The sequence below is a fragment of the Anas acuta genome, chromosome 1 (assembly GCF_963932015.1).
Source record: "Anas acuta chromosome 1, bAnaAcu1.1, whole genome shotgun sequence".
NCBI lineage: Eukaryota > Metazoa > Chordata > Aves > Anseriformes > Anatidae > Anas > Anas acuta.
Window position 1 is genome coordinate 167429320 of NC_088979.1, and position 27564 is coordinate 167456883.

A 27564-nucleotide genomic window follows, 5' to 3' on the forward strand; every position below is an offset into this window, starting at 1 on the left:
TTCTCATTAAACCTTGAAAAATCATCTTCTACCTTTGATAATTGAAATAGAATTTGGAAATATACCAGAAATATCTTATTTTGGCACCTTCAACTAGCAACACAAACACAGCAAAATAAGCAATTGAAGTACACTAGAAATGAATATGAAATAGCAGGGTGTTAAAAGTCACTAGGGCACAATGAACAACAGCAAAAATAAACAAAAGATGGGAACAGAACTGACTGAATACCTGTTTCATGGGTATTTTTTATTCCCATAACAGATGCAAATTCAGGCTTGTAGTCGTACTCCACCAGCCTCATTTGTGTTATTCTTTTCAACTGCTCATTCGTATCAACCTAGTTGGGCAAATACCAAGATTCACGTGTTGAGACATTAAGAATGATTGTGGCATCTAGGACTCCACTGACATAGCAACAAGCCTAATATGGCCATTTGGCTGATCTTTGCATCAAACAATACGAGCCATCTTCCCACTCCCCACGAGCAGAGTGCTGTTTGTATTTGCATTGCCAGTGACCCTCCAGCCCAACAACTCCCATTTACATTTACCCTCAGCTTCTGTGGTCAGCCTCTTCCAAAGGCCACAGGCCATGGCTGTACAGAGCACTCTGGTATGCCACATTTCCTTAGGCCAGAATTTTAGCACACCCAAGATAAAGACACGGCTTCACATGTCAGAACAATGATCCATACACGTGCCGCGTTGCAAACATAAATGCCCTAAATACTCCATAGCCCTCACCTCCCGGATATTCTCTTTTGCTCGGCTGTCAGATGGATGCATGACTCTGCCCATAACTTTTGCATTTCCGCAGACAACCAGTGCTTCGTCTGGTGCATCTGTGTTAATTCCTACTCGACCGTGATAGACTACCGTCTCTGGAACGTGTCCTCGCTGCCACAGTACATCACTGTCATTCTCAAACTGCCCTGGGTTAGATGCCTGGGAGAAAAAATATATATATTTAAAGATAGCATAGCATAGATATACTATTGCTTTATTCCATTAGCAATTCAGGGAAAATGAGATAACAAATATTTAATATTTAAATTGTATTTGTGAGCTTTTTTTAAAACGCTAACAAAAAAACAGAGTGGAGTCAATCCTAAGTAATTGTTTCTGCTCATAAAGCACTGGCCTCATTGGTCTTTCCCCTGGATTCTATTTTATTATCACAGTAAGATAAATTATCAATGTTCAAAGATTTTCAAAGTTTAACTTTGACTTTATGCCATATAGCCTTCCTCAATTTTTCAGCAACTTTGAGCTGAGGCTGGAAATTAGAAAAGAGAAAACTATCCAGAGATTAAGCACATGTGGTTCAAAAATACATATTTACATATTTATGTAATTTTACATGCTTTGGCCATACTTGTTTCATTCTTTTATATGCTGTTTCATAAACTTTTCCAACATGTACTGAAATCCTGTATTGAACAGATGAGAGGATCAGAGATGATCTTGTTTAAATTCACAGGTCCTGTTCTCATAAACAGATGCTCCAAATCATAAATGTCATGTATAGAAGGTTTCTAGAAATAACCCTTGAAAACAAGTAAGTGGAAAAAAGAAGCCCAACTACATTACCTAAATGGTAAATTGCCAATTTATTTGTAAACCATTTGTGGAAAGGGATCATTTTGGCCCTGTTTACACTGCATCTGGTACAGTGGAGCCTTGCTCCACAACAGATACATTAAAACTAGGAGCAGAAAGGGAGATAGGAAGAGGTAGTGAGACCACTGCTCCTACCCGTTCCCTTTTCACAAGCATCAAAACTTTTGCTGGGAAGCCACAACCATGGAAGAATAGGGCTTTGTAGGACTGAGATTTTCTTTTCAGGCCTTTTCTATTTACTGCAGTCATTTTGCAGCAATGCCACACAGACAATCACCTCAGCACTACTGAGGGAACTGAGAACTGTGGCACAGGGGCAGAAAGGAATCCAAAATCTGCCAGGGCTATAGTTTGATGCACATTTCTTTTGACAGCAGGACCAGTGTAGGCAGCCCACTCCCCATCAGTCATCTCCATCTGCCAGCCCTCAGTTGATGCCCTGACGTAGACCAGGATGGAGGAGCCAGACTGACTTAAAATCAAACAAGCAAAAAAAATAGACGTGTTTTTAACACAGATTCATCCCCTTTCCAGTTAATTGTAGGACCCCAGAAAAACAGTTGTACCAGCATGACTTAGGAGGAGTGTGGTAACAAGAGCAAGAAGTCTGATAGGAACAAACATGAGTCAAGCATGGTTTATTCTGTGCTGCCCCCAAATGAAATGTACCTCAAACCATAGCCCAGGAAATACTTACCTTGTTGTGAGCATTTTCACCATAAAACACACATGCAAAAATGAAGTAACTGAATCAAAAGTCTTTTGACATTCTAAACAGCTTAAGTATTACTGATATGCCTCAAAACCAAAATTAAATAATGAAGGTTTTTTCAATTATTTGTGGTTTTGAACTGGTAGAAAACAATGCATAATGAAATAGGCAGGAACAAATGCACCTTCTAACAGCAATTTCTGCAAGTTACAGTTACCAAATGAGTTTTGCTATTGGCAACTGAGATACTACAGTGTATGATACATTCAAAACCTGTTTGCTAGATTCCAGAGACCTGCAAAGTCTATAAATAGCAGTTCCCGGAGAGGTCACCATCTGGACAAACGAATAATGATGACTCTCTGGTTTACCAAATGTCATTTTCATTGAGGGATCCCAGAATAAATGTATTCACAGTCTCTAAAATCCTCTATAATGTTTACAATTAATTCACATTAGAAATTCCATATCAGAAAACCAGAGTCTTTCAAAGAATACCAAAAAACAAAGGAGTGTGTATAATTAGAAAAGGCATTTGGTTTTTTGTTTTAGATAATTAATTTAGTCAATTTATTTACTTTTTTTTGTTTTTTGTTTTTTTTTTTTACTCTGAATTCAGGCTTTCAAATTTCAGCCTGAGCAGAGTACAATTGTGACAAGAAGTTCATAGCCATTTGAAGGAGTCTCGGGTTTTCACAAGGCTTTGACATCTGTAGTGCATGATGTTGTGCTCTTGTCACTGTTTGCCACAATTAGAACATGATCTGATATGCCTGATAACCACTGGTCAGCTGGTAGTTTTGTTATGTTATACTTCAGTATGTAAAGAGCCAGCACAGGAGCCCCTTTCTCTTGCAGTGCATTTGCACAGCTTTGCCACTTTAAAGGAACCAGTGGCTGGCTCAGGTTACCCTGCCATCCACTAAAACCCTTTCAGACATCTGGAAAACTGCCTTTTTTTTTTTTCCTCCAGCTTTCCTGCTGACATTTTCACTACTTCAAATCACAGCCAGTGTTGTTCCTTCTGCTTTTCTTATTTTTCTTTGGCTGGAATAATGGGCAGGTTTGCAAAGTCCCATTCATTGGATTTCTGTTCAAAAACCGTGCTCTCACCTTGTTCAAATTATTATTTGAAATAAACATTATTCATTGAAATATTAAAATAATCTAACATTAAAAATTGAAGAAAAATGTGAATTTCTAAAATCTTTCTAACTCTTCTGGAGTTACCCAGATTCCCATGTATGATTCGCATGAAAAAGAGGCCAGAATAAAAATGTTTTGGCAGCCCTAACCTTCCTTTTGCAGGGCCTTCTCCAACCAGCTCACACTGGAGCTCTGCACTTTCTCACTTTTCAGACCCTAACCCTTTCTCTAGATAGTGCCCAGGTACAACATAGACCCTTTGTCTTTGGCTCACACAAAAGAAAGCCCACCTGTAAGCTCCGAGCAGCTCTCATGTTCAGCTGAAATCCCTTTCTAGCCCCACTGATGTTTCATCTTTCCACTTTACCTCTCCCTTTAAATCCCAACTGGAACCCTAACCCAAACTGTAGGGAGGAGCTATGTTCCTGCACGGCATTTAGCTTAAGCCCAAACAAAACTTTGCTGGGACTGAAGACTTTCTGCAGCACTCTCCTTCCTTGCATGGCCCCTCCATAGCTCCCGTTACATTACAGCACTGGGTTTTTTGTCTCTTCCAAGTCTAGCTCTAACTTTGGGTTAAGGCTGAATATTAAAAGGAGAGCTTTATTTTTCAAACCTCTTATCCACATAAAGATTATAAGGATGAGAGACAAATTCTTACATTTATTGTTTTGAAACATATATTACAACCACCAAGGTAAGAGCTCAGACACACTGGAAAGTGCCAGTCATAAGTCTTCATCTTCCCAGAGCTACTTCTTTGCTTGCACTTCTTTTTTTTTTTTTTTTTTTTTTAATTCTCATTGTCCCTTGAAAATGAAGTATTTACCCAATGAAAGCATTTACCAAATTCCTAGCAAGTACAGGCAACTCTTTAACCTCAAAGGAAAACAATCTGGAAAAATCAACATACTCTGTATTCACAACAAGCTTTCTTTTTAAAGTCTTCTATAGCCCACTTTTAATGTTTTAAAATCCTGTTAATTATAAGATAGCAATCTATTCATAACATATGCAATTGTTTGTGTTTTTTATCCATATTTCTTATTTAATGGTAATTCTTTTTACATTGGAGAATCACTCCTGATAGTTTCCTGTGGGTATTAAAACAGTAAACATGAAAGTAATATAAATTTCTACCTACCCTTACAATGATCTTTTCAGAGACATTTGCAGACAGCAAGTAGAATTGATCCTGAGAGACAGCATACAGTCCAACCACCAGCATGAAGTATCTAATTTGAAATTGATTTAATGAAGAAAAAAATGAAATGATGCCTTGTTACAGAAGAAAATAAGATGTTTTAAACACAACTGCTACTGCTGATACATAAAAAGAGAGACAGAACATTTTCAAAAATACGTTTTTTACAAGATGAAAGAGAAAATGTTTGTACCACTCTCAAGTAATATGCCCTTTCAATCACCCGAATCACTGAAAATGAACCAAAAAAAAGTCACAAATTTAAGTAATGAAGACTTAAAGATGAAGAATCCTCTTTCTCCAGAAGAAAATGTCTGTTATTTGGGATGGGGTCATTTGGCTTCCTCAGTATCTCAGCCAACAACACTGGCTAGGATTTCCTGAAATGATCTTTAATGATGAAGGTATTTTATTTTTTCACTTGTTTGTTTTCATATCATTTTGTGACTCTAGAAGATAAGCCTTTAAGCAGATATGAAGTATCATAGAATTTGAAACAAATAAATCACAGTATTTGGCAACACTGAGATTTTTAACACACTTCAGCTCCACTCTAAAGTAGATGTTCTTTTTTCCACTTCCCACACACAGGCCAACAATACCTTTGGTCAGGATTAGGCTTCCCCTTTTTTCTCATGTTATTTGCCGTTGTTTCACTGAAATGCAACCTTCCCAATGTTACTTTAGTGATCTGGTCCCCTGGCAGATCAACTCTAAAACAGGAAAGGAAACAAGATCAAGGAAATAACTATTTAGAGATCTACCTGGATCTACCCAGATTTCCTCAGGAACATTAAAACAATTTTTAAAAAAAGATGATAAATGAAAAAAATAACAGTGGTACCCCAGTGAAAATGCAGCAACACTGATTTATAAAAGTGCATAAAAATCACACTGATCTTGTCAAAGAGATAAACATACACGATAAAAGACCAGGAATGAGAAGCTGCTCTTATTAGCAGGAATCTCTGCTTCCTGGTAAGTTTGTACACAGTTGTGAACATAATAAAACCATATGTGCAATATATGATGAGAATTTGTTGCATGCCAAAGGCAACATTGCTTATTATTGGATTTGAACTTAACATATTAAAATTATAAAAAAAAAATACTGCTTGACCTTTTTTCTTCATCTGCATTTAATTTGTCTGTCTGAAAGTATAAAATGTACATATGTGTCTCAAATACATAGTGGCACCACTCTCGTAAGTAATAAATAATAAGATTAAACAGTTTGCATGGAGAAAACAACAGTCCACATACCACCTTCTTGTCTACCATAAGTGAAAACTCCACCATCATCACACATGAAACAATTGACATGCACCCAGAATCTACTTTTCAGTATGTAAAAGGAATAATAATGCTACGATAGAATTAAGTGAAAATCTAGCTCTTTTTCCAAGCTCAAAGTTCATTTTTTTGGAGATTGTATATTGCAGCCTTTATCCAAACACTGTCCTGTCAAACTTGACAATGTCTTATCTTTTTCTGCTGTAAGGCTTATTCAATTATTTTTAGAGAACAGACCAGCTCCAACAGGAAACACTTAGAAAAAAAACAAATACTGGTTCTGCTGCTGACTAAGATGCAGAAGAATGGCAGACAGTTCCCAGGAGAAGTTGCATGAATATTTCTATTTGGGCCAATTCCTGTTAAAAGCACTGCACATATATCTCATGTCCCTGTAGTCTCATGAGAGCAGGAACACTACTTACAGTTCTTAAGATGGGAAATGCATCCATCACCCAGCCCCAGTACCATTCAACTACACTGCTAGCTGAATGCAAATATATGGGATGGGCATTTGTAAAGCTGCTGATTTTTTTTCCTTAATGAAGGGAGACCAGGTATATATTACTACAGCAATTTTATGTACTCATTGGGAACAGAATTTGAATAAAGATCAGAAGATGACTTAGAGATACTATGAGTTTCCAAGAAAGAACTACATCAAAGTTCAGCCCACTCTATTATCGAAATAAAATGGAATATATTTCTCAAAACTCTTACCTAACAGGATGGAAAGTTTTTTTGCTTCGATCTGTCTGAGACTGTTCAATAGCAATAGTTTGATTTGGAGACTCCACCTATTAAGAAAAATCAAAATGACAAGAATACTAAATTTTTACAGATATAAAACTTGCAATAGAAATGAACAGGCAAACTGTGCAATCTCTCTCATTGCTCATGTAACTTAGTAGAAAGTAACATGGGAATATACACCTACTCAACTGACACTTGATCAATGCTCTGTTCTAGCTAGTCTAAAGACCCAAATCATTCTTGCAAATAATTTGAAACAGAAAATAGAAAAAATGATACAATAATTTTCAAAAGAACATTTAATTTCTGAGTCTTGACTGTTATTGGCTTGTTCTATTTCAAATCATAAATGTCATTTTTTAACATGAGAACCAAGCCTACATAAGGCAGTAAGTTATTTTAATGTAAATTTTGGTACCTTTCTGGAATGGTACCAAGCAGCACTTTGGTGCACAGGGGAACACATGACAATAATACTCACTAATTTATTCTGCATTCATGTTTCAGAGAGTATTAAGCAAAACAACTACAGGGATTTTTTAAATAACTAAATTTTGGTAGCAAGTAAAAAATGGTAAAATCTTTCAGAAATAAGAAAATCTCATATTACTTCTCTATATGCAAGATTGTGGACCCATATTGGCCAGAAAGAATTTGGTTCTTTAAATGAAAATTGAAAACCTGGCAAGAAGAAACTGGGGTATTGTGTTGGTTTTCTACATGTGAACAGTTCAGGAAAAACAGATTTGATTCTTTTTTTTTGCTTTATGATTTTTTTTCAACACATCTTCTTGGTCAATGGATAGGCTGGCCACCTACACACCAGCTGGCTTCACTGCACTGCCCCCAGAGGGAGGAAAACTTCAGCCAGCAAGAGGGAAGTCACCGAAACCACGTGTCAGACAAGCATTATAAATTTCAACATGTACCAAACACAAGCAACCATAAAACATCACTCCCCCAGAGTACCACACAGAAGTCATTAGTAGTTTTAAGAGTTGTTTTTTGCCAGTTCTTGGACAAAACTGATTATGAAGAGCGTTCACTTCAATTATTTATCTTATTATGTGGATAATCACATACTAACATTAAAAGTAATATACACAAAGAAGATAAATACTTGCCCTTATTCCAAAAACTTTCAAGTAAAACTTTTCTATTGGTTTCATCCCTAGCTGAGTTTTGACATATTTTGGATGTCCAGTGATTCTAATATGGACTGTGATTTGGAAATGATTCTTCTTCTGGCACACAAAAGCATCATCCACTGCTGAAAAATTAAATCCTTTGTCTGTGACAATGTGATATTCTACAGCAGGTCTACAAAGACAAGAAGAAAGAATAGCAACCATAAGTACAGATATATTTGTATCTCAAGTTCCTACTTTTTATGTGGACTAAAAATCCCTCAGATTTTTACTGACAAAATGAGAGTGGAAATACACCTTTACAATCACTGGTTCAACAGTTATTTTCTTCTTGGCCTCTTAGAGGTGTAAAAATGAAAATGCATGTAAAATGCGGTAATTCTCATCTGACACATTAAATGTTTGGAAACCAGAGGTGGGAAAGCTTACATAATCCTCACTTACAAATCTGGTACAAAGGAACTCTGTGCACCAAACCTTTTAGCATATTCAAGAATTCATTACAACATTGCTATAAACAACAGAGCTGAACTACTGCTGCAGACAGCAATGTGCTAACGAAACAGCAAGATTCCCTATTTTTTCTTCAGTTCCCACACCAAGATCTTCTGCAGAATCTGCTAGGGTTAAATAAGCCTTTACTCAAACTAAAAACAAAGCTGTAGATAACTATGGACAGACCTTTATAAAGCTCTTCAATAATATTTTCCATCCTACCCCAACTAACTCTTCCATTTATTTCAAAGGACCAATCTGTCACCCAAAGAGAAGGAGTATTCTGTCCTTATAATTCACAGCAGACGAGGAAAGATATCAAAAGATCTTTCTAAAACAGCGAATAAACTCACCCAGCAATGTTCTCTGATATAAGTGATGGGTAATTCTGAAATAATAGGACTACATGGCAAAGCTCTCTTATATGGTCATTGGCCAGGTCATTGGCCTGTCTTGCTAATGAAAGTTGGGTAGTGATGATCTCTTGTCTGATGCTACTGTGAACCTCTCATTAACACAACTAGTGAAGATGGCTTTTCAGAGCTTATTTGCACATCACTGGTTGGAAGAATCAAAATGTATTTACAATTTACAAGAAATGTACGGACTGTTATCTTTTTATAAATGATGAGTAAGAAGTCCCTTTCAAACAATCACAAATTATCTGGTGCAGGGAATAGAGAGAAAACCACTTCAAAACTATGAAGTCAGGTTGCCGTTAATTCCTATTCCTACTCAGAACAAATCTGTGCACTGTGCCATAAACTACAGAGCATCTTGGAACAACAGCTCTGCCACTGACCTCACTTAAATCTAATACTGACTTCCTCTGCAAGTAGTATCTTTGCACACTCATGGTAACAACACATGTATTTGGATGTTTCAATACTCAGCAACGCATTGTCTTATCTCTGTTGATACAAGCCACCAAGAAATGTAAGTGTGGAACTTCAATTTTAAGTATACGGGAGCATGTGGGGCAAGGAGTCTCCCACCATTAACCCACAGCTCAAATGAAATGAAGGCACAAGAAGAGTTGAAGACCACCTCCGTTTAGAGGTACACTTCATATCCCAAACATATCTGAGGTACTGTGAGGTTTCTTGGCCCATCCAGCTCCCAAGTAGTAGAAAGGTGCAAACACTGTCTGCTCTCCCATCACGTCAGTCCCTTGGGAAAAGGGTTGTGGTGTATATTATTCCTATCACACAGTGCAATAACAGGGAGTGTCAGTGTCTACCAATGACACTGATAAACTCCAATCTGCCATGAGTACTTTAAACAGCTTTAGCTAGAAGAAACTTAAAATTTACTAAGTCCTGTGGAGAGAGTAACAAATCGTTTGCACCAATCCTGAGGCATAGAGCAGACACTGTAGAAGGGCTTTTGTTAAAAGGGATCATGCACTAAATACTAGAATGGAGAAAATCTGAGATGTAAAGTGAACTTGGAATAGCCTTTCCCAGATCATGAGGCAAAAAAAAATGGTTTACAATTTTGATTTATACAGAAAAACTCTAAGTCTTTGACTAAAGAGTTGCACATTATACGTATATGACTATAGTTATAACACATTGGTCATGTGAATCCAGAAGTAATACAGGTATCTTCTGTTTCCATTTCATTAATGTTTTAGGCCATTATATGCAATATGTTCAGTAAGTACTTCCACAAATGTGCTTGACAACAGAAGCAAAAACTACAGGCATTTACATTAAATTATTTTTTCTTTTGCTCCTAAATCCCTGAAAGGAAATCAGAAAATCTAGCATGAATTTCAAGCAGTGTTTAAAGTTCTGCTTATCTGATATATCTGCAGATTCATAACCCACCACTGCTATACCTCCTTCTCCAGTCTTATAGTCAGAAAGTACAAGGAATGCCAAAAGTAGCATTTATTGCTGTAAAACCACAGGACCAGGAAAATTAAAATAAAATAAAATAAAATAAAATAAAATAAAATAAAATAAAATAAAATAAAATAAAATAAAATAAAATAAAATAAAATAAAATAAAATAAAATAAAATAAAATAAAATAAAATAATACACTTTTTCCAAGTGCAATCTTCAGTGCTTACAGTTTTTCATAATTAGAGTTAAATAAGCTGTTCCACTGAGAAGTTTGGTACAGTTGCCATGTTAGAGCTTGATAGCATTTCTCCAAAGCAGCATTCTGTCCATCACTGTCATATTCTTGCACCTCAACTGCACAGTCCTTAAGAGTTGCTGTAGAGAGACAGATACAATTCACTGATTGTTACTAGCAAAAAATCCTGCATTAAAATTTTGATATATTTACATACATATAAAGCACCAAAAAAAAAAAAAAACAAACAAAAAAAAAACACCACTAATGCACAAATATATTGCAAATATATTTAAATCTTATTTTCCTTTGCAGCTATTCCAAAAGATCCTGCTATATTCCCTTGTCACACAAAGTAAAATTTTTACCTTTCCTAATTGGCAAAATATTGTACAAGTAGCACTTCCTATTACCTCCCAAAGGATACATAGTTTCTCTTGGGAAATCATAATAATAATAATTAAAAAAAAAAAAAGCCCACAATGGAAAGCTAAACATTTTATTCTAAACCACAAGTTATCTGCAACATTGCAAGAAGCTGTGCAAAGAGCAAAGTGGGACAAAGACAAATAAGTGCAGTGAAAGAAGCAAAAGAATTACAGATGTTTCCCCTTTTCTCTAGTACAGGTTTAAACTGAATATACCCCAGCTCATTGCAGCAGGTACTTAGTCTGAAAGACGAAGATGCAGTTTTCCAATAGCAACCACATTTACTACTGTGTCTGGTTAACTGGTTAAGCTTACTGACTATATATTATAGCATTTTGAGATAAATAGGGTCAACCATAATTCATTGACATATTATACATTTCATGATGACAGAGGAGAATGTGGTAAGAGAAACAGATAAATTGAGTGTGGTAAGGATGGGAGAAAATATGTCAGTGAGCATATAAACTAAAATCTTTCCATGGCCTGTGGCAGCATTTTGACAGAGCCTACTGCTAAAGCACTAATTTCAGGCCCAAGCTTCATTTGCAAATTCCCATTTCTGAAATATAATCAGGGGCAAACATACTATTAAAGAAAATAATAAAGAAATTCACATCTCATTCCTAAAAGATCCCCACCATGACATTTTTATTAATTATTGTGTTCTTCTTCCAATTACAAAGGAGTCGGAGAGATTTTATCATCACAGACTCCCAAAGAAAGCATATTTCAAAGTTGTATCTTTACGTATTAAAACCAGCAATAACAATATTAGCAAGAGAAGTGTTTGCACTGGAACTACTTATCTTCTTTTTACAGGAGTGATAGACTCAGAGAACTAGTCACACTCAAATAGCAGGTACCAAAGGAAAACTAACCTAGTAAATCCACTTGCCATTCATTTAATATATATATATATATATATTTAATGCTTAAATATAACTGAAGAAATGGCATGAAACTTTCAGAATTTCCACTAATAGACGAGGCTGAAAATTCCTCAGATAAATTGTTTATTACAAACTGTTGATTCACAGACAGCCTCACACTTCACAGAAGCTGATGCACTTCTGTACATGGCTGATAAGATTTTTTATAGCAATTGGTATAAGCTTAGCATATTTGTCTTGATAAAATACTAAGTTAATTTGGAGAAGGGGTGGAGAACACAGGTTTTACTAACTTGAACAATTTTCTACGCTTTGTAGAAAAAATACACAGTTGATAAATCTTATCATAAAGGGAAAAATGCAATCTGTTCTCTCACCCACTACATTAATCCCCTGCTAAACTAAACCAAGTTTCTTTGCCCAGTCAATTTAGTGCCAAGCAAGTCAGCAGAGTATGGTTATCATCTGCAGGCATGGAGAAGGGCAGAGTATTTTGTTTGGGGGGTAGTCAGTAAGCAAAGACCTCTAATACTTCATCTCTCTTTCCCAAATATACATAGGTCCTTATTTAAAAAATAAATAAATAAATAAATAAATAAATTGTTCCAAATTTTGTAGTAGAGTACAGATTGTTAATACCACTACCTTTGCAAAGTCACTACGACATGTGCTCTTTTACTTGTCTGTGGTATGAAACATTAATTTCCATCTTCACACATCTGCTTACCTTGACTGCAGCTGTTAGGCCAGACTGGAGGATCACTGTTATCTCCCAGTAATTGTGATAACTTTCTTTTTTTGCCTGATGCTGTAGAAATACTTTTTTAAAAATACATTACATTACTAATTTCAGTTGGAATACAGACACTAGAGTCATTATAAGAGAATACCCAGGTATCTCATTCTAACTGTATTGTCACCCGAATTTTGATTTACCAGGAGGAGATTGTTTTTAGCTTTTTTGATCTGAATTATGCAATTTTCTCTTCCAAAACATAAATTAGCATATTTTTAATTTTGTATGAATAGAGAACTTAATCTCTTCAAAAGCTTACAGAGTGCGTATGAGACAGGATTTTATTGCTTTCTTTTATCAGCATTAAAATCACACCATTTTCTTAAATATTTTTTCTTCCCTGAATGTGAACTCACTTTTCTTATACAGAAAACAAAAAAACAATAGCTATTAAACTAACGCATTAATGATGACATCACTAGGGAAAACAGGTAGGAAACAGTTTTCCCCTTTCACAGAAACTGAAATTTCAAAATCTTCTCCTTTCTGCAAGGGGGAAAAATCTTATTCCAAAGTTTTGATATTATAAAATATAATATGGAATATCCTGGCAGATGCTTACTCCTTCTGGAAGTGTTAAAAAAAAAAGGCAAAGCCCAGGTCACAGACTGTCCTGAAGATACTGAAGAAAAGAAAAAACATAAACAGCCGCAACAGGAAATCTAGGCCCAGCTTCCTTTACCCACATCACCAATGTAATGTGTAATTGAGCCCTGCAGAGCAGGAGACAGAGAATTTGTGAGCCCAGGACTAACACTGATGAATTTGGATTATCTCCCAACAACCAGGGAGGTCCCCCTCTGGTATGCATTGGTCAATTCATTCTTACTAGATGTCATGGTTGGATGTCTGCACTACCCAATGTATTTTAATTAAGCATCTGGAACATGTTGGTGGATAAATATGGCAGATGGTATATGAATACTATTTCACTTGCTTACATTGATATGACAATTTTTTTCTCTCATGTCAAAACACTTTCAAGACCCTCACGGACAAATCCCTGTGGAAAGTATTGCAAAACACCTAAATATTTTTATAATCCAGTTACTAACTACTTGTTGATCCCTCTTTAGCCTTGTAACTTTCTTAAAATTGAAGTCCATTCCCACACATCGTAATGCTAATTTAAATCAAGATGTTTAAAGAACCCTCAAACATAAGCGTATCAAACATGTCTAAACACTGCCACCACGTGGAAAATCCTGCACCCACAGGGATTTTACACCAGCCTTTAACCACGTCTTCTATCGGCTCCATTTTTTTTCTGTATCTGTCCCATCCCTTGCATAAAGGTTTTATCATTTACCTGGAAATCTGAGGTACATTTGGTTGGAAGTATGAATAATTGAAACCCAAAGAGCTGGAGGATGTAGAATTATTCCATGGAGGCACGGTATTATCTTTCTTCAGACAGGAGCCTTGGGGAATGCTGCCAGGATGCCCACTGGCGTTAGGGTCAGGAAAAGTCTCCAGGAACCTGCAGGGGAGCCTGCTGGGTGCCGCAGCCGATGGACATGGGAGCGGAGGCTGCTGCCCACTTGGCCACGAAGCATCGTTCCAGATGGCTGAAAGAGGCAGACAGACAAGAAAGGAAGTAGAAAGAAAAGGAGCTGGAGACCTTCCCGCTAGCTTAGGAGAGGCAGAATTCACGTCACCTACTCTTGAGCTGTGGTGGAGAGCATGCTTCTGACCCAGAGTCTGGTGGGGAGTCTGGCAACTGGCTTTGCCTGGGGATGAAAAATAAATGTTAATTTTTACTGGGAGAAAACGTTCAGGATGACCACAAGAGAATGCTAAAAGCAGTTGGAGGGGGACCACCAAGATACATGGAGCTCACAACAGCTCCATTCTGTCTACACCACATTTCAAAGAGCTGTAGCATCTTCAGCTGCTAACTGCAGACAATCCTTAAGTGAACAGTTTGGCCACAGCACTCACAACCACTACCAGATCTTAGGCCATACCACAGCACCTCACAAGCCCAAGAGAGGAGGGAAGCAGGGGCTGCCCCAAGGGTGGGAAAAGCATTTGTCTGATTTGAAACAAGAGCTTTGTACAAGCTCAGCCAAAAAGATCCAGAAGCTTAACATAGGGTTTTCATGGGTGATAATCTACCCTCCTTCTTCTCAACCCTACACAAATTTTCTAGTTCCATTTAAAAAACAATGAGGGGGGACACAACAGGGACGACAGAGTAATTAATATCTTTTATGTCTAAATCACAAAAGAAAAGGTCCATCCTAGCAGCCCTCAGAAATGAAAAATTTTAAAGGTGCACTGGAAAAAACAGGCATGGTTTGGGCAGCAGGGGCTGCAGGCTGCACTGAGGGGAGGCAGCCACGAGCTGCAGGGTACTGGTCCTGGCAACCTTCAGCCAGTTCTGTTTGACTTCAGCCAGTTGCAGCTGGTTCCAGCCAGTTTGAGACAGCCTCAGCCAGTCCCAGCCAGTTTCAGCTGGTTCCAACTGGCCATGAGCTACCCCTCGCTTGCTAAATCTAGCACCTCAGCAGTCAGTAGCGCCTGTGTCCCACAGTGGCACGGGCGGGCGAGCGGCCATGCAGCTGAGGCAGCGAGCGCCCTGTGGGGCAAGGCTGCGACCCCCTGGAGCAGGGACGTGCCAAGGGGATAGCAGGGTCATGAGTGACCCATGGCAGAGCCAGGAAAAACAGAAAAGGGTGAAGAGTGTCAAGGAGGAGCCATTACACCCCACCACAGGCCTCCCGTCACCTCACAGGAGACAAGGAGGGGAGTGGAGAGCAAGAAGGAGGCAGAAGTGCTCAGCTGAAACCGAGCCTCAGGAAGTCTGTGTGGAGGAAGTGTATTTAATTGCTTATGTTCTCTTTATCTCAGTAGCCGAGTCAGTGATCAAAAGTTTGTGCTAATTGGTAACAAATTTATGAAACGAGGCTCTTCTAACAAAGAGCACTCACAAAACGTGGACCCGTGCAGCTCCACATGCAGCACCGCCACCCAGCAGCTTCCACGTCACCCGCCGTGAAAACGCCCGCTGAGTAACACTGTGCTGTGCCAAAGGCAGGCAGGGCCGGGCTGCTTTCCTCTGCGTACAGCTACACAAGCAAGAAGCTCATCTCCCAGTTCACATTACACGAAGCAGGAAGCTGGGTCCTCTCAGGTTTTTATGCTGACAGCCAGCACTGTTGCACAGAAGTAACTCACTCAGCTCCCTGGTGTCAGGCAAGGTCTCTGCGTGGCACAGCACCTTCAGACCCCCAGTGGGAGCACAGCAGGGAGCAGGTGCACAGACAAAACGAGGTAGAAAGGCAGTTATGTTCCGAAAATCAGTAGCAGAGCCAGGGCGCTGGAGGCATGACAGAAGAATCCTGGCTGGGAACCCAGAAATTACATGTGATCCACAGCCACCTCCTTGCCAAACCCCATAGCCAAGCAGGAAGGATTTCTCTTTTAACAGCCCTGCTGGGAGAGGTCATTATGAAAGCACAACAACATAAGTACACTTTTGCCTATCTCTGATTTTTAAAGTGTTCCTTTTTTTTTCCTTTTTTTGTTGTTGTTGTTACTCAAAGACATAAATTTCTGAAAACAAGAACTGCTTTCTTTCTGAAAAACTTCAATAACGCTGATCTGTACAAGAACACATTTGTCTATGCTATTTTACTGTGTACCTTCCTCCTGATTTTCACATGGAAAGCAGACGCTTGCTTGTCTGCAGCTGACACCGGGAGCTTTGCTCTCAGTTTACGACTCAACTAATGTCCAACAGCTCAGCGCATCCCCATGTTTGAGGTTTGAAAAAAGTTTCTTGATTATTTAGTCTTTAGCCCATATGCTTGATTATGTTATAGTATATATTTATAGTATTTATTGTAGCATATGCTCTGTTTTGCTTTTACACTTTTAGAATTTCTCCTATCAGACAATGTAAAGGAATACTGCCTTAGAGAGAGGTGGAACTAGAGCATAATTTAAGCTAAGCCAAGTCCTTCATGAGTAGTTCACAGGAACAAGCAGGTGTTTCCACACTACATAGCAAAACCACTTCATTGCATTGAAAATGGGAAGAGCATAAGTCACCAGCAGACTGCTACAGCGAGGCTGGGCTCCTGGCTTTAGTCAGCTGAGGGCACAGGGCCGTCACATCTCATAACTATTTTATTTCAAACTTTTCAGTTCTTTATGATTGTGTTTTCATAGTAGTTTAAATGAGAGAAAATCCTATGCCAACTCTCGGCCACTTAAAGGACATATAAGGGTTCCTCAATTGCATTAGGGATGATGGAGGTTCAGAAATTGGCTCCTAACCCTTTCAGGCATTCCTATAAATTGTAGGCTCAAACACTGCTTTGAAGCACTTTTAAACAGATTATGTCATTGTGTTTGCTCATGCTTAGCACTGCAGCTATAATGTCCACGTAATGTACCTAAGCTACATGATACCAGATATGTACATATATATTACTGCTATATGTTTTTGTGTACAAAGGCAACAGTTGCACTTTAAAGTTGTCTTAAAGGAGTTTGATAATCTGTTGAATCTGATACATGTTTAGTCATGCTAAGAATAAAAGTTATGAGTATTTATATGCAGCAGCCTCTTCATTCTTCTGTTATGAGTGTGGCCAGTGAGAAAATCAAGTCATTATTCATGATTTAGAGCAGGTAGAAGCCTATTTAGCCCACTGTAAGTAAATATGTGCAATGCCAAGTATGTACAGAGTGAAAGGTCCTGTGAGCCATTTAATTACTGTAAAAACATCCACTTTTGCTTTGCTCTTGGCAAGTGTCAGCCCATTAATCATATTTTACATTTAACAATCATATGACAGCTGTCTAGATGAAAGATTTGGGTTTGAAGTCTTGATAGACCTGCATTGCATAACTTTCCACCCTTAACCATGACCCTTCGCATTATGTAGCCTTTGTAACTCTGAAAACAAGTCTCAGAAAAGATTAATGGACAGCTTCTTTGTTCTGAGGAAATCATTAGGATGAAAAGAGTAGACCTGTTCCCCTCAGACATGGACGTTTACATTAGTCTCTCAATTTATTATACATTAATCTCATTTACATCATTTATTCTGAACGTTAACACTAAAGCAGCACTTAGTTATATTAAAAAATAACAGCTTTGCATTTAAGGCCATAATTAGTATAACAGTTGTGAATTATCCCGGACATCATCATATTCATTCTGTTGAACTACAAGACCACCATATTTCCATTACTATCTGCAATTTATATTTCCAGTACTTACGCAGTTTCAAGTAAGTAAATAAGCACACCACAGTCCTATTGAAATTCAGAGATTTCAGGTCTGACTGTTGCATTCAGATTTTATGAATGTGCTACTGAAAAAAAAAAATAATAATTTGCTGCTCTAATACTTACAAAGTTCCAAACTCTAAGTCACTACTGATGAATTCTTCCAGCATACTTGTATCCACCATGGGGTCCTCCAAGGCTCTGTGGACATCTTGCCCTATAATTAAAGATGTCAAGAAGACAGATTCTGAGAGTGAAATTTGTACAGTCATCAGTACTTTAGACTAAATAACGTTGCCCAATGTCATGCACAAGGAAAACCAAATCAGTCCTGTCCTAACAGAGGTGCAAATCTCATGTGTGATATATGGGTTACCCTTTTGTTTAGAAATATAGTCACTTTGGGGAGAAAAGATGACAGGAAACGCAGAGCAAAAGAGAGCATACAGGTGAGGATGGAGATGATGGAGCAGCACCAGGAAAACACCAGTTCGTATTTCTCAGTCAGGCTTCACTGAATTATCACAGCAAGAGAATGAGGGGCTCCCATCTGCAACTGGAAAAAAAAAATGGGTTCTGAAGATAACTTCATATGCTTTTATGTTGGGATCAAAACAGGTGATTGAGTCAAAGCTCAGATGTTGTCTCACAGAGATCCACTTTCTGCATTGGTACTCCAGTGAATTTCTAATAGTTTTAAGCTATTCTAAAATAATTTAAAAATCCATTGTCCTGAACTTAGATTAAAGAAGCAGAAATAAAGCTTTAGAAATGTTAAAGGAATTGATGGCTTTTTATCATTTACCTAGAAAACAAACAAACAAACAAACAAATAAACAAACAAAAACCAGCCCAATAATATGTTAAATGTGTTAATGAGCAGAAAGGTTGAGTACTTTGTCCTTTGCTGCTTAGTTACTGAAGGCTATAAACAGATTTTATGATTATAAAGTCTGTGGAATTCATGAGTTCTTTCCTAGCAAGTCAAGCAAGTCAGACGGACCTCCCCTTAAAGAAAAGAAAAACAAACAAAACTACTGCGCAGGCTCCCCAGCTTTCCAGCAAGCCTTCTATAAACACAGGTGTGTCCAGTCAGAAAGCAAGCAAGATAAGGGAGTTTAAGTTACTGCTTGCTCCAGTCAGCCACTGGAGCTGGATGGCCCTATCCCACTACTACACAGGATAAAGTGGAGTAGCCTGTAAATCGAGAGCTGCGTGTCTCAGCCCCAAGTGGCTGACACCAAAATCATAGAAGTCCTAAGGTTTCTTCTCTTTTTTTCTGTTGTCTCTGCCTCATGTGGTTCTTTCTTGATCCAGCGTTTAGACATTGCTTAACTGCAAGCAGCATCTGATACCCGCTCTGACCACCTTGCACAGGAATTCCCCTGTGTGTGTGTGTGTGTGTCTTACGACATAAATTCAAGTTGCTAACAAATGTTTCCAAAATAGCTTTGTGAGCACAGGGGAATCTAGGTTTGCTTATTGGTGCTACAGGCTGAATTCTAGCTGCCGTTCACCGTGAGATTGCAGCTTGCAGGTGTGCTGGTAGGTTTTTACATCCAAACCTACCAGCATTGTATACAAAGCTGCTTCTCCACACCTCAGAGAGGAGCAGATTCAATAGGTGTAGCAGACTTACTTGCCTCAGCAACATTGTAATATGGTAAGTCTTGACGTAGTAGCAAACAAAGCACTTTGCAAAACCAGCTTGAAAGTACACAGGGGCCTGGCTTTCTTCAACAACCTCCCTAAAACTTGACCTCCTGTTCAAGTAGCCTGGCCCTCATGCATAATGAAACAGTCCTGTTACTAATGTGTTTTTTCCTGTTCCACAAAACCAAGAATTGCTTTATTTTGACCAAGATCAGAAACAAACTCTTTTGAAGTGCAGCTCTGAAACAAAAACGGACAGGGTCTTTGATAGGGGCATCCCACAGTCCGGAGATTAGCCCTCCTGCTCAGCGACAACAACAGCAATATGCACCATTCCCTCTTAACCTCTACATTTTGCACTAACAGTTAAATGGGTAGGAGGAGAAGGAAGGAATAAGTAACTCTGTGCTGGGGGAGGAAGGAAGCACATCAGGAAGACAGCCCACCACTAAGGAATTTCGTGATGCTGATACACAGAAGAGCCACACTACATTTGGCTGTAGTCCTGTAGACCTTAACTCTAATAACCATCTTTTTTTCTTTCTTTCTGCATGTACTTTCCTTTTCTGTGCCAGCCAGTGCTTGCACTGGCATGTTTCAGCAGAGGAGGAGCTGCTGGATCATATGCAAATGTATTTAAAACACTGGCATCCATTTCACAGGCTTTGAAACATGGTAGGCCCTTGAAAGATACGGGCTTGGGGATGATAAAGCACACTGACACTTTGACTGGGAGTTTATTTACTGTTCTTGTTGCTCCCTGGTAGTGTGCAAGCCAGTTACCCAAAGCCACTAGGAGGGCAGAGAGCTGTGTGTATACACAGATAAGCTCTGCTGAGAGGCCCCTGTGAACATTCAGCTTCCTGCACAAAACCACATGCCTGGCTCAGTGCTGCCAGGGGATGTGCAGCATCAGCAGCCCTTATCAGCAGGCACACAAGGATCTCTGCTCCCAGGCCACACTCCACAGCGCAGGCTGCCCAGCCATCCTCTGGGAAGCGTCCGCACTGGGTGACTCGTGTCACTGTGCAGAGGACTGCCAGCTCCTCCAGGAACCAGCAGAAATAAGCTGGAGCCAGTGAGGGGCAAGGGGAAATGCAAAGGCAAGGCAATATGGTCACTGGGGCTTCACACAGGGCTGCTCACAGAACAGACTGCAGTCAGGGGCAGCATAGGACTGTATTTTGACCATTTCTCCATCAAATATCAGACAGATATTCTGTTGCTCTGTCCCTTTTGATCTGAAGTCCCAAACTTCTCTTCTAGCACTGCCTTCTGTTTCCCTGTCCATTCCCTGCTAGCCTGCTCCTATTTCCAGCCACTTGCACCCCAGAGTAGGCTGATCTCTGTCCTTCCTCCCTGTCTGACAGTGATTTGGTTCATACATCTCTTTTTGGCAGACACCTCCTTTCCTCCAGCCAGGAGGCTCCAGTCACAGTTTCCCCTGTCCGCTCCTGAAGCCAACAGCTGCAGTCTCAATCCCTCAATCTCCTGCCTTGGTTAATTCTCTCAGCATTTCCTCGCAGAGCCTTACTGCATTTAAATCAGTTGTCTCCTTTTCACTAGTATCTAATGCAAAGTGAAGGATGGGGGGCACAGAACCAGAAACTCCTTGTGGTTCTTTTTATGTCCTTCCTGGAGTCGCTTGTTCCAGAGAAAGTCACACACAGGTCTGAATTTGGCATGAAGCATGGTCGCCGCTTTCCACATGAATACTAAACTGATCATTACTTGACATTAAAAGAGATATGCCAGGAAGTTTCCAGCCAACTCCAGCTATTTGTTGTAAGAATTGTGTCAAAACCTCAGCTATTCCATCAGGGGACAATCCTTAAATACAGCTGGAGATGTGTAAGTGGCTCATAAAACACGATCAATGCCAAGTATTACTTGCCTTGTGAAGGACAAATTCATAAAGCTTGTTACAAAGCCTTGCACCTTGAAGGAAATGTTTTCTTGGAATTAATAACTAATATTCATCTGGAGATACTGTACCACTAAAACACTTTATGGGCCACTATAAAAGCTCAGTGAAAAGTCCAGCTGAGCTTCATTAAGTTAAGTCTTGCAATAAGGTAAGTCTTACTCAGGGGGCTGATAATTCCTTAACTTCCTTCATGCTAAAAGGATCCCAAGTATTGCTCACTATTTAAATTACTGAAGATCATCCTGTTCATTTTGACTGGAACAGACTGGAGTCACTGATAGAAGATGCTCAGCCATCAGGGCAAAGGACACGGACCTCGGGCACATGGCAGCAATGAGCAGAAAAGGGTTAAGGGCAAAACAGCTTCTTTCTGATGGCACTGCAACCTGTGGGAATATTCCACAGACCACAGTTATTCAACGGCAGGAAGATCTGCAACACTCCAACAGGTAAGAAGTGAGCTCGTGTCATGTTAGGTGGCTTTTCCCCCAAATACCAACATTTTCCAGAGAAACAGAAATCTCACAGTGAGTCCTTTTAAGTTGTCAAGTTATCTTTTACTCCTGTTTCAATCTTTCATCCTTAAAATGGTAGGAGAGGCCTTTGTTTTTTTTACGTGTTTCATGTTTAATGGCAGGTTTGTTCTGTGGCTTAATTCAGATAGATTCAGTGTTATCCACGCAGGAGCATGAGTATAAAGAGAGGTGGTGATTCCACTGTTAGGAGACTTCTTCACAGAGGGCACTGAGGCCAAACACACATCTCAGACACCTGAACGTAGCTTTTAACAACAGCAAAACAGGAGAAAGCTGAATTTAACAGCACAACTACTTTGGCCTTCATTCTGTGTCTCAACCTATTGGTAACATCAGCAAGAATAGATTGCTCGGCTACAGATGGACACGCAGAAAAACTGGGGAGCTCTGGCCTCCCTTTGACAAATAGGAAGTTACTGATTCAAAAATCTAAATATTTTAATAATAAAAGTATTTATTTCAAGAGAAATCAAAGATCAAGTATCTAGTGTGAGAGGAATGAAACGAGACAGAAAACTTTCAGAACAGCCACACCACAAGAGAAAAGCCATTTTCTTGAATGAGAAAAAGACAGGTCAAGTCCCAGCTAGAGCCACATCTAATCTAAGATCTATTGATTATTGAAAGTAGTGATTTACAGGAAAAACAATCGTTACATTATCTCATTTTCCTTGAAAACTTCTTCAGGCTGTCCTTCTCAATACTGCAAATGCGAGTTGATCTTATAATGAGTGTCAGAACATGTATGCGCTGTTAGGAACTAAAGCAACAGGGGAAGTGGGATTCTTTTTTGCTCATGAATTTCAAATAATCCTGCAAAACATTTTAAATGTGCTTAGTTGCCAGCTGATCCATTTGGAAGCCAAAGCTGAAGTACTGATGAATCAGAGACTTCCTCAGCGGCAGCATTTGAAACTTGATATTGCAAGACTCAGCTGTTTTGTAGCCTTGAAAGACAATGTTCCAGCTGCTATGACTAATCTCAGAGGCCACTAAATCAGACTTAGCAGTTTATTGCTCTTGTCTCATTTGGAAGCATTCTAAAGCCAAACCACCAGCCATACTGCTAAGTTGGAAAGAAGCAGTCAAAGCTGGCCTTACTTTCAGCGGAGTGAAAAAGAAAAGACTGCAAGCCATCCTTTAAATCAGCCTGCTCCCTTTTCAAATTTACCTGTGGTTTAACAGCAAGAGGTGTCTAGCTACCTACATATTGAAAGCAAGAGTGATTAGCTTCTGTAGCCTTGCCATACATCCAGTGTCAGTGTCCAGACAGTGAAACAAATGTCATCCCCTCATGTTGCATCACCTTAGCAGACCTTTGTCAAATTCTAGTTCTACACAGCAGAACCACACGATATTATTAAAGGAACATGACTTTCCAAAATGTTTCATTTTTTCCGTGATTAAATTGAATTGACAGGGCTCCTCTCTCTCTCCCCCCCCTCCTCCCTCACACCGTACAGATGTTCTACCTAACTACCTTCTAAAGAGAGTTAAATTAGTCATTCTAGAATTACAATTAGTACAATTACAATTAGTAATTCTAGCTAAACAGCTCGCACAGCTAAAATCCCTGATATATTTTCTACCATCATAGTATCGTCACAGAAGTCAACCAAACCCAGCCCGCACTTCCCAGAAAGCCATTTCCCAAGGAACTTCTTAAAAAGTTTTCTGGTGATCAGCTTTTTATGTAATTCATATCCAACACTATTTTGAGTATTTAACAGCTATGTAGTACAGTACTTGAACAAATAGCTTGATAAAAACAAATATTTTGCTGAAAGCAAAACCAAGTTAATTAGTTTTTGATCTCTGCGACTTAAAGTGAACTTAGGAAACATGGCATGGATTTTGTAATATCCATAAACAACACATTTGTCTGCTAGCAGCCCTAGATTGTGGTTCACTGATTTAAATTTTTTGCCTTAAAAACAATTCTTTGAGGAATGCAGGCAGACCTTCATTTCCTAAACTGAAATCAAAGTCAAAAGTTAGAGCTGTCACTTTTCACCTGGTGAAAGCCAAAAATAAATAAATACATAAATTTTAATTCTCTTTTAGATTTGAATTTTAAAAATAAATTTAAATTTCAATTTAAAAATTATTTAAATTCTACTTTTTAAAAAATATTTAACAGAAATTAAACGCTGGGAAACAAATGTTGACCATTTTAGCCAAATAGAAAGGATAGTTTTAATTAAGACTGGTAACAGATGGAGAATACCTGCGCAGGTAGGAGAAGGAAGTGAATATATAGAAAGAGAAGCTTTCTATTTGAAAAGTTAATATATTTTAAAAAAAAAAAAAAAGAGACAAAGTGAAAATCGAAGTAAAAAAAATAAGATTTAGATAGTGAAAAATATGTAAGCCTTTTAACAGCTATTTTGAGTAATGTTATGGCAGGGCCTGCGATGCAGTTTTATTAAGGAATGTGATAGAAAGCAAACTTTGTGGTAAGAGAGGCAAGACTGATGGGTGCTGCCTGAGTGTCAAATGACTTTGGGAAAAAGGCATAAGGACAGATCCCAGACAACCAAACAAAAATATTGGCTTTTAATTTCTCAGATCCAATTACAATCAAATAGCTTCAGAGGAATTCTGAGTGGAAAGAAAACCCTCAGCAACCTGACTTGATCAGTTAGAGCTCATCATGAGGCTGGGAGCTCCCCAGCCTCATGAAAATCACTAGGGCTGCAGAAGGGATAAGTGGCGAGGAGACCTCGGCCACTTCCTGGTTTTCTTCCTGACAGTTCCCAGCACCGTACCACAGGATCCACCTTTCCTTGTTACTCTCCCCAAAATACCAAGAAAAACACACTGCAGTGCATCTACACCACTTGTACTGTTTCTTTTTGGTGTTGCATTAAATGATACTTTTGTATAAATAGAGTTTCTTCTGTTTCGGGGCTTTTGTTCTTCGTCTTGTCTTCAATCAATCCCAAACAGTTGCTGTATTTTTGCTGCCACAACAAATTGTTAAGACAATCCCTTAAAACTACTCTTACCTTCAAAGAACTGCTGCAGAGCTTCATTTTCTCCCACCACATCCATGACAAGCCAGGAGAAGCGTTTTGCTTTCCTGCTGCCCGAAGAGTCCGGCTGAGCAAAACGCGCTGTTTCTCTTCCAGGTGATCACAAATGCATGAAGGAGCACATCGTGCTTTTGTCAGAGGTTTCAGCTGACTTCATCCCGGCTACTCTCATTCCTTCCTAACTAGCATCTGGGATATATTTTAACCCTGCTACATGTAAAGAAACATTTAGTAGGACTTTTGAGGCAAGGTGAAGGCGATGTGCTCTCCTCAGTTTAGTATGCTTAGTGTTCTCATATTAGGGACCTTTGGTCCCAATCCTAATCACAATCACACATGCGCAAAAAATGCAGCAATAAAAATTACTTGTCTTGTCTCTGTACTTTCACACAGGTGATGCAATTATAAGTATTGGTGAAAGACCAAGCGCTCCGATAGCTGTAAGTGCAGGGCCATCGGCGGTTTCACCATACGCACCATCCCATCTAAGCAGCTGAGCGCCAGGCTATCCAACTGCTCTAAAAAAATCGTTGTCTGGCAGCACAGTTTCCTTATAGAGAAGCAGACCTTTTACATTATTAAATTACAGATGAAGTTGTTTGTTCCAGGTAGTTTTGAAAAGCCTATGGGAAGGCTACGCATTCAACTAACGTATTTAAGGCCAGCAGCAAACTTTCACTTTCTCTCACTTGGCCTTTGCATACCGAAGATTGCCCCTGTTGTGTCATCCATAAGCAAAGAGGAGAAAAAAATATTCAGGTATTTTGAGTAGGTATCTGTAAGAGACATTTGGTTATAAACAAAAGCTTCAATGAAGTCAAGAAATGTGGAATAAGGCCATTTTCTAAAGTAGTTGCATTCACCAGGCAAGTAACTGTTGTGCAGTTGTTACAAGCCCAGACACTCATAGTGGCATGGGTTTCTCGTGATAGATAGCTTATATTAAAGATATAGAAAATAATTTAGGGAACAAAATGTGAAAACAGAAGCAAACTAATCGATGCAATCAAGCCAAACAACCATTACCACCTAAGCGGTACATCTTTGTAGTCCCTAGTACAAGAAAATAGCCTCTTGTATAATAAATTTTAGATACATTTTGTCTTGACGCTATCATGTATAGAAAAAAATCTTTGACTTGTTTGCTTAAATGAGCAACATTTGTAAAGGATTATTAAGTCAGAATAACAGCAGCTACAAACTATCATTTAACTACTATTAGATAATCCTGGAAACAGTTTGATATCTTTATGTAAACTAAGTATTAGCAATCATTTAGGAAGCATTTCTGAGTCAACAAATACAATTTGTTTTCTAAGACTGAATGAAACCAGGTTCCTTAGCTTAACCAACCTAAGAAACAACCTGTTCCTAACAGCTGAGGCTAGAACTCTTCCATGTTTCTACAGCAGGAACCAGTAGTAGTATCTACTCAGTGATAGGAGATTGACAAAAAATATTTAAGACTGAAATTGCCTGGGCTGGACATAGTCGATTACTAGTAAAAGATTTGGGCCCGGTTGTTTGTTTTAATCTTGATATGGAAATGCCTGGTTGATGCTAACACTAGCAAAGCATTTTCAGGCACTTATCTGTGCACACAACACAAATATGGTATTAAATTTTGCTCTTCATTCTATTTATTTTTTAAAAAAGGGTGAGGACAACACATTCCAGTAAGAAAGTGATGAAAAAAAATGTTATTTTTGCTTGGCATCAAACAGAAGAAATCTGTAACCTTTAAGACGAGATGCTTCTTTTTAGAGAACTTCCATAAGCTTCCATTTTATGTTTTTGCCCCTTCACCGGCCACTGCTTTAACTGCATAAATGGTTATCATGATCAAGACCCAGTGTTTTTCCAAAAGGGCTTTTATATAACAAGTCTACCTGCTATGGGTTTACGTGGCAAGGTTTTTTGGCAGGCTGCAGGGGTGACCTAAGTGAGAAAAGTCCAGCAGCTGCCCCATGTTAGATAAGGGCCAGTTTCAGCCGGCTCCAAAGGGCCCTGCCTCTGCCCAGAGCCAAGCCACTGAGTGACTCTGGTTGAGCCTCTGTAAGAAAGGAAAAACTTTTTCCTCAAGAAAAGTGTACAACAGCAGCTGGAGTGAGGAGTAAGAAAAAGTGAAGCAGCCCTGCAGCCCCCAGGTCAGTGCAGCAGGAGGGCAGGAGGTGCTCCAGGCAGGCAGCAGCAGTTCCCCTGCAGCCTGTGGAGAGGCCCCTGGTGGAGCAGGCTGTCCCCCTGCAGCCCATGGGTCCCACACGGAGCAGATCTCCACGCTGCAGCCCCCCCATGGGTGGAGGAGCCCCCGTTGGAGCAGGTGGATGTGGTCTGGAGGAGGCTGTGGCCCATGGAGAGCCCCCACAGGAGCAGGCCCCAGGCCGGAGCTGCAGCCCGTGGAGAGGAGCCCACGCAGGAGCAGGGGTCTGGGGGGAGCTGCCGCCCACCCGTGGGGGACCCGTGCTGGAGCAGTTTGCTCCTGGGGGATGGACCCTGTGGTACGGAGCCATGTGGGAGCAGGTCTTGGGGAGCTGCTGCCTGTGGGCAGCCCCCGCTTGAGCATGACAACCAAGGAGCAGCAGACAAAGT

General features: G+C 39.4%; 1 protein-coding gene across 4 annotated transcripts in view; it reads right to left on the bottom strand.

Annotated features, from left to right (window-relative positions):
• The window catches only part of MYRFL (myelin regulatory factor like), a 45634-nt gene extending 20341 nt beyond the window's left edge, over positions 1 to 25293 (bottom strand). For 3 of the 4 annotated variants that reach the window (XM_068669217.1, XM_068669218.1, XM_068669216.1), the window contains exons 1-12: positions 24949 to 25293; positions 17951 to 18041; positions 14243 to 14310; positions 13890 to 14148; positions 12512 to 12603; positions 10455 to 10602; positions 7857 to 8052; positions 6700 to 6776; positions 5289 to 5399; positions 4627 to 4717; positions 749 to 949; positions 233 to 341 (exon numbers count right to left, since the gene is read on the bottom strand). In XM_068669217.1, coding sequence (XP_068525318.1) covers positions 233 to 341; positions 749 to 949; positions 4627 to 4717; positions 5289 to 5399; positions 6700 to 6776; positions 7857 to 8052; positions 10455 to 10602; positions 12512 to 12603; positions 13890 to 14148; positions 14243 to 14310; positions 17951 to 18041; positions 24949 to 24994 — 1489 coding nt within the window. In that variant the 5' untranslated portion in view covers positions 24995 to 25293. The remainder of the gene's footprint in view (positions 1 to 232; positions 342 to 748; positions 950 to 4626; positions 4718 to 5288; positions 5400 to 6699; positions 6777 to 7856; positions 8053 to 10454; positions 10603 to 12511; positions 12604 to 13889; positions 14149 to 14242; positions 14311 to 17950; positions 18042 to 24948) is intronic. The other variant, XM_068669219.1, reaches the window with a different exon arrangement.
• Between the last annotated feature and the right edge of the window lie 2271 nt (positions 25294 to 27564).